Here is an 8,131-nt window from a genome sequence, read left to right as displayed (position 1 = left end):
AAGGCCCTAATAAACTCCATCTACTCTGGAGCACCCAGCGACCCATGCCCCCAAAGGCTCTCTAACCTCCAAAGCAACGAGATCAGCCACCAGCCCACCACCATCCTCAACGCCTCAATCTCCACAGCCACCTTTCCCAATGCCTGGAAATACGCAGAGGTCCGACCCCTCCTGAAGAAATCTTGCGCAGTCCCGAACAATCTCCAGAACTATCACCCCATCTCGCTGCTCCCGTTTCTTACCAAAGTCCTGGAGAATGCCATCAACCTTTAACTCACTGAACACCTGGAGAGAAACAACCTTCTAGACTCCTCCCAATCAGGATTCTGAGCCAATCTCAGCACCAAGACAGCCCTGATCGTTGCGACAGATGACATACGCACCCTACTCGACAGAGGAGAATCAGCTGCCCTAATCCTTCTCGATCTCTTCGCTGCTTTGACACCAAATGCAACCACACACTCAATTGACTGCCACAGATTCATATTTGTTTTTTGTTATTTATTAAGATATTGTAAAATTCATTTTTCTTTCTAACTGGGTCTTCCAGTCACTTCATAAATGTATTTCTTCGTTTTTCCATTCACCATTATCACAGATCCTGTTTGAAGACTCCAAAGGAGCATATAGCAACACTGAAAAAGGTTGTACATTCCAGATCTCCCCCTATTCCTTCTCGCTTCCACTTGAGCCCAAATCATAAAGAACACAAATCCATTTCAGATTACTTGCTTTAGTCAGTCTGCAATCAGCTACTTTGTGAGAAACAAAACCAATTCGCAATTAGGGGTTTTATCACCTTCCAAAATGTAATAGGAGGATGGTTCTAGATGCATCAATTTAATTAGTATGATTGTAATCATAACAGCGTTGATTCAGTAAAGTTGTACAGAGAGAACAATTTAAGATAAGACATTATTTTACAATCCGTTAACGGCAGAAGGTACTTTAAAAATAGAAACTACACAGACCACTACAGGTTTTACAGAGTCTACTGTGACTCCTATGGTTACATTTCGAGGACCTTATCCTACGCTTTTCTTGGACTGCCAAGTTTCTTCCTCCGCTGAAATCTGATGGCCTTGAATAGATGCGCGTGTGCAGCTAACATCACTGGTTCACATGGATGGCTGGGTTTCCGTTTCACTAAAATTCTGCCTGGAGTCAACAGGCCGTTGAAAGGATTGCAAAAATCAAAGATAGTTTTTTTTCTGGTGAAATTGATAAAGGATAATAATTATAAAGCTTAATTGGATTTTTAATTTTTCTTTCTTGTGCTCCTCCAAGATGGTGGCACATATGAACACAGATGCATAATCTTGGCGAACTTGTAAATGCTGTCAAGGATTCTGGTCACTCTGGTCACATTTCAGCATAACCTTTACCCCCAAGCCTTTCCGGGTCGTCTCAAAGGCCTCAAGGGCTTGCTCAAGAGGGAAACGGTGGGTCACCAAGGGAGCTACGTTCACCCTTCCTGAGGAGAGCATAGAGATTGCCATGGGCCATCTAAAAAACAAACAATATTTATAAATAAAAATAAAATTTGAGCAAGTCAGAAGCTAAACATGATGAATAATCAATACATCAGGCGCACAAAAAAGGCACAATATAATACAGGGTGCACTGGATTCCACCATAACAAAGTACATCATTTAGGTAAGAGATATATTGGCACAAGCAATCCTAGGCAATTATGCAGTGCTGTCAAACAGAGGTTAGAATAGAGATTGGAGCCATTGCTAAATTAGGTCTGGCTACCTTGAATGCTTTGGCTGGTTACCGTACAAAGAGCAGCTACAATTTGGAAAAGTCAAGCGTAAACCTGTGTTCTATGTCTGTAACGATATGAAATATAAACAGAAAGCAGAGTATTACCTGATGGGCATACTGGGATACAAAAGGCTTACTTACCTGAAATAGTATCACCTTAAATCTAGGGTTGTAGTGTTGGTAAGGTGTGTAGTGACCAAAATAAATGCAGCATGGAATGATGAGTTTGCATAGCTATGCATGGATAGGTGAGATAATCTCAAATCACCTCCCTGTCGCCTTGTGACCCTTTCAGTTAAAGTGAGCGATTTGGTACCTAATTCGCAGAAGCGGAATGAAAGCCACCGAACACCCTAACTAAAACTTTGATGGAGCTAAGGAGGGTGCAAAAATGCCACAACTAATGCTTTGTCAACAACCTTCAATAGAGGACTTTCAAATACATCATGCAGATTTCACTGACACAATAGCGGCCCAGTGGCCCACTGCCATATGTGAGTTGAGCCAGTCTTGTCTAATATCCAACAGTTATAAGAAGGGGTTTTTAACTCATACTTGTGATTATAAAGGTCCACAAATCCGAGAAAGTAGAGTGCTGTTGGCCAATGGGCCAGAGCTGGATCAAGGCGTCACACATTCCATGCAATGGCAAATGGAGGAGCAAAGTGGAAATGTGAAATAGATGTGGGAAAAGGTGGTGGTCACACACAGAACACCATGAGGGGGACAGGAGGTGAGGGGACTGGAAGGAGGAGTATGGAAGGGTATGTAGAAAAATCATGGAAGTAAAAAAACAGGACGCGGACAAGGGGATGACACAAAGGGTGCAGGAGACTCTTGGTGTCTCGTCTGATTAAGCACAAGCTAAGCAAAGGAGAAACGTAGGGGAATAAGCGTGGTTGGTGTAAACAGTGACAAAAATAAAGAATAAGGACAAAGGTATAAGTGCCCATACCCTATCGACCTCAAAGAGGCATCAGGCTGGTGTATTCCTGGATCTTACCAATCTTGAATATAACTTCTTTGACACCACCTTGGTTTGTGACTTAATACATGCCAGACGTTTTGGCCTCTCAGAGTCACAGGCTGTCAAACACTTGGCTAGAAGCATTTTCCGGACGTTGCTGACTCCTTGCCTCAGCACAACTTACACTCTAGAGACATTGGTCTAATATGAGGTTGGCTTTTCCAAGACCCACTACAGTCTAACAGGATCAGACATGAGAAGATTAATTGTGTCTCATTATGACCAGCCATTTAGAGGCTTTGTCCCGACGGGCTCTATCCCATATCTAACAGCTTTTTGAAGGTACTGGGTCATATGTCACTGACTGGGCACCTGGCGGTCTGTCATTTCTGAATCATACACCTGGCATATGGTCAGCTCTGATCCAGCCTTAACGGCCATTAAGAGACGCAAACTGGCCATGTGATCATATCTGCCCCAGCTATTCTGCTTTTGAGGGGTGAAAGTGATGGGTCTTGTTTTACAGTTAACCTAAATGCCTTATGGGTGACAATTGCATGTGGACTGAGAGGTGAGCCTCGTTTTCAACTGGCTTTGCCCTCTTTTTCAACTGGCTTTGCCCCCAGTGGCATTGCAGAAGGACTGGTCTGATGTGACTAACTCTATTCCAAGCTCACCTGGACCTGCACTTCAGTCTGTACCCTTGCAACTTATGTCCCAGCACTTGGCATTCATAACAGATTGTGGGCGAGGACCAAGGTAATGATGAGGCAAATACACATTCATATTCAGCTGAAAAGGAATGCACTCCTTTATTATTCCAACAAGGCCCATGAGTGGAAAAGTAAACATCAGATGTGCAGTGCAACCTACCCTTGCAGGAAAGGCAGATGTCACCACCCAACATTTTCTTAAGTGCGACAGATGAGTCTGACATGGCAGGCAGAGCTCAAAAAGGACAATGTAGGGAGGAGAGAGAACGTTTAAAACCCCTGCGAAACCCAGACATATAGAGAGGACAATGCTTGGCAATATACTTACAACAGGTATAATCGTAAGGCGTGGAGTCAGACGCAGGGCCCTTCTGAGAAGGAATTCAGGGATCCCAAGCCTGCAGGGCTCATAGGTCAAATGTTGGTGGAGAGGGAGAATAGTAGGCAGTACCACCCAAGTGAGTATGTAAGGGTGCTGTGTGAAGGGGGGAGGTACTGAGCCCGATTTGGAGTTTGGAAGACGGGTACGCAATCACAAATATGATGGATATCCCGTCCACCTTATTACGAGTCTATTATACCTAATCCTAACATCAAAGCATGTTTATTCAACAACAGGACCAGTGTGTACATTTCAGCATGAATGCTCAGATTATGGAGGGAAGTACCCAGTAGGTCAGTCCTGTAACTAGTTGATGAAGAGTGGAGGTACATTCATTGGAGCCCAGAGTAAATGGCTTTTACTTCTGTTTAGACTGGCATGGTGGACGGTTTCCCAGCATGCCACCCTTACTGCTAGCAAGCAGCACGGTTGGCAGGGATTCAAACAGGGTTTCAGGATACCACACTGAGGTTCTATGATGGGGAGGTGGGCCAAACACCTGTCTTTACTGAACGTAAGAAACTGAAAAAGGCACTGAAAGAAGAAACAGAGACTGACCTCTTAAGGGCCTCGCTTTCACACAAATCAATTCCATGACTTTTAGGAACTACCCCCAGAAGGTATAAGAGATGTTCCGTTTAATTCGCTACCTCTGGTGGCCGAAAGGGAATCTACACATGATATTACTGAGCACGAGAACTGCACTGAAGTGTATTCGATCATGCAAAAACATAAATCTTATTTGGTGCATAGTTTGGTGCTAGGAGCCATCTGGGTGATGCTGGAGGGTGCAGCCGGAACATGTGGGAGGACTGCACTTAGACACTTATAAAGCACTTGTTGTGGAATATTTGGGGGGCATGGGAAAATGTAATTCGCAGTTTGAGATAAGGTCATTTGAAGCAGCATTGTCTTCAAGCCATTTATCGTACCCGATTGAACAGTGAATATTGCTGCTAAATATGGACGGATGGATATAGCGACCACTTTTCAGCTCGGAACATACAGATCAAATTGGGAGCTCTGGGCACCCAGTAGGCCGGGCACGGTGTGTCTGGTAGCTACCCTGCACAAGCTGTTGACTGTGACAGTCGGTGGGGCAGGTACTGTTGCAGTGAACACACGAGACCAGCCTGAAGGCATGGACTCCGTGCAGTTGTTGGGGAAGGCTGGCTGGGAGTGAACTTGCAGATATGGCAGTGGCTGAGGGCTCCAGCATGGAAGAGGGTGAAAGGGACAATATGCTTCTCAAGAGGTGGAGTTCACAAAGAAAGGTGCGTCTTGAGGTGAATGACTGCCAGTGGAGATATGTGGGTAATGTCGAACACTGTTGTCTCTTCTGTAATGTACGGGGGGGGGGGTTTAGAGGCGTGTACCGGTGGATATGGCCAAAAAGCATTGCCATGCCAGGACTGGTACAGAGACAACTATACAGTAGTGCCTGGCAGCCAAGAAAGAAATGAATGGTCAGTGTAATGTGCTGTGGCTATGGTGCTTTTCCACCTCTTCAAGTCCATCAAGAAGAAAACGGTGTTAGTTCCAGTATCACCTGTGGGAAGTCATTTAGGGGCTGGCGGTGCCACTGCCCTGCTGAGAGGTGGGCAAGGCTTTAGCTGGTTTCCCCATTGGAAACCTATGACCAACGGGTGGCACCTGCGCTGTCGGTCAATGCAAGCCAAGAGAAGATCCGCACTATAGAGGGGGCTCCTTCTCAGGTATACTGTTCTGACCAGGGACCACCGGGAATAAATCGTGTTAGGAGGCACCTAGCATGTTCAAATGCTACTGCTGGGATGCGGCTGTCCCCCATCTCTACATATGTATTTTAATGTAATGGTTGTTTCTGTTTTTGCAGTGCAATGGCAAAAAACGTATGGAATTTTACACATGCAAACGCTAACATGCAGGCATAACACAGCCTATGAATACATCCTAGGAACGAAACATATGGCGAGAACCATCACACGCAGCTGTAGGCAGAGTGAGAGCTAGAGACGGGCCAACGGAGGGACCAATGGATAGCTTAAGAGGAGAAAATGTAAAAGAGAAAGAGAAAGCAAGGTGACAGCGTCATTCCCAGGATGACTCTACAGTAGGACACGTATGGCGGCAGGAGTCACTGGAACTCAAGAGGAAAGGACCGGGCAGATGCGCGCGACACTGCAGCCTGCCTACGCTCCGCGCGGCACGGAGTCCACAGTCCCATCGGTGCCCCGCGGTCAGGAGCCGAGCGCTCCCTTCTGCAGAGTCCAGACACACTTAATACAAACAACTAAGGAGCGCTCTGAGTCAGCTCCACGTCAATACATCCATGACGTTGCATCACTGACTAAACAACATCGGAACTGTAGGATTAAATATTAACCTCTGATGGAGGAAATCTTGCGGCACGCAATACCCCAATATCATGCAACATTCTCTCAATGGTAGTCAATAAAAAAAGTGGAAATGATAACAGTAGGTCACACAAAGAACACGTAATCGCATTTTTTGTAAGTTCAATGATTTGTAGTTAGCAAAAATATTGACCGCATACTTCACAGAGAAATTTGACGGCAGCATCAATAGCGATTTTTAGGTTCTGTTTAAAGTGCAAGGTGAACACATCGTGCCCGTGAAAAGCACACAATACCCCAGCAGGGCGCAATCCCCGAGGCTTCCAAAGCAGACGAGAACTGCAAGGAAAGTCACCCGCGCTGCGATCGCGGTTACTCCCTGCAGGGTGCGAACATTTAAGTACAATGCACATTTACAGCATTTCCTGACCAAGGAGTCACCAAGGAAGAATACTGACTAGAAACCCCAGAGGATCAAAATCAACTGTTTCGATCTTACTACCAGCAAATGGCATTCCTAGGGATTGGGGTTACAAGCATTGACAAAGCCAACGGGTATGTCTTTTTGAATAACAAAGTGTTTCATTACTGATTGGCAAGATTGAGCGTGTTTTTCAGAATTGATGAGTTGCTTATGAAAATGTCTCAATGGGTGGATCAATGTATAGATGAGTGCAGGGATGATGACTGGGTGAGAGTTGCATGGACGGATGAAGAGATGTTGGAGAGATAAATGAGCTCAGATTCTGAAGACCGAAAACGAGGGACAGACTAAATACATTGATGTAGTACTTAGTGTTGCTCCTGTGCAACAGCATCGTAACAATACCTACTACTTACAGCCTGGAGACAGGTTGGAATGAGTGTTGGAAATTCCCGATGTCCAGGACACAAACTCCTGCACCTTCACTACACTTCGCTCTGTACACCAACCACCACATGAAGAGAGACAGTATTGGAGCAGGCTGAGACAGGAAATGCATGCCCCAAGACGAATCCTACAGAATAAAGCCATTTAAACTACATAGAGAAGACATACTGTCATGAGTGTAGACTCACACAAAAAATAGAAGAAATACTGTCATGCGTATAGAGTTATTAGTGAATCACGGTTGTATGACATTACTACGCATTCTGTTGCAACGCATGCCTTTACCACACATGCGTTACAACGTGAATGCCTTCTCCACGCATATCCTTTACCACGAAAATGCCTTTAACACGCACACTTTTACAACGATTTTCGTTGTTAAACTATGCATGTTAATGGCATTTTCATGTTAAAGGATATCTCCGATCACTACTAATTAACCCTAAAAATGAATCCTTATAATTTACCCCTGTGCGACACCACCCCCTCATTCCCCCTTACCTCTCCACATCCTCTCCACTTCAATCACTTCCGATTTGCGTTTCACGTCGTAAAGAGGAAGCAGAAGTGTCTTTACGTTTCCTCTAACGATGCCGATTGCCTCCACATCTTTTTTCTTCAGATTCTGAAAACGACAATATCAGGTGAGTTTCTTCCCCCCCACCCCCCAAGTCCCCTTTTTTAAACCCGCTTTTTTTAACCTTAAGCACAAATGCCTTTACTACGTATCTCGTAGTAAAGGTATGCGTGGTAAAGGCTATTCGTTGTAACCACGCATGCGTTGTAATGTATGCGTGGTTATGGTTATGCGTGGAAACGGCCACGTTGTAGTGGCCGTTTCCCGTGAACCACCCAGCACATCATACGCGGCAAGCCAAATGGCACAATTGAAGAAGTGAAATTAGATATTTTTGCTCACAGAAGAACACCACAGCTGAGACACTTATTAGCTGTGAGGGGATCTTTCTGCTGCTGTGGGGGCTTAGTCACATTTGTAACCCTTAAATAGGCATGGCTATGTCTCCCAGAGCAGCTCTTACTGACCTGATCTGACTGGCAACTCAGAAGGCTGTCATCAGGATGTTATTAAAT

The 8,131-nt window shown here is 45.1% G+C and overlaps 1 protein-coding gene across 1 annotated transcript in view; it reads right to left on the bottom strand.

Moving 5' to 3' along the window:
• Window positions 1-486: 486 nt before the first annotated feature.
• SORD (sorbitol dehydrogenase) overlaps window positions 487-8,131 on the bottom strand; it is a 234,548-nt gene continuing 226,903 nt past the window's right edge. The window contains exon 9 of the mRNA XM_085644015.1: window positions 487-1,506. Coding sequence (XP_085500141.1) covers window positions 1,341-1,506 — 166 coding nt within the window. The 3' untranslated portion in view covers window positions 487-1,340. The remainder of the gene's footprint in view (window positions 1,507-8,131) is intronic.

The sequence above is a fragment of the Triturus cristatus genome, chromosome 3_1, assembly GCF_964204655.1.
Source record: "Triturus cristatus chromosome 3_1, aTriCri1.1, whole genome shotgun sequence".
Lineage (NCBI taxonomy): Eukaryota > Metazoa > Chordata > Amphibia > Caudata > Salamandridae > Triturus > Triturus cristatus.
Note: the sequence above shows the minus strand (reverse complement) of the source record. Positions and strands in the feature narration are given on the sequence as shown.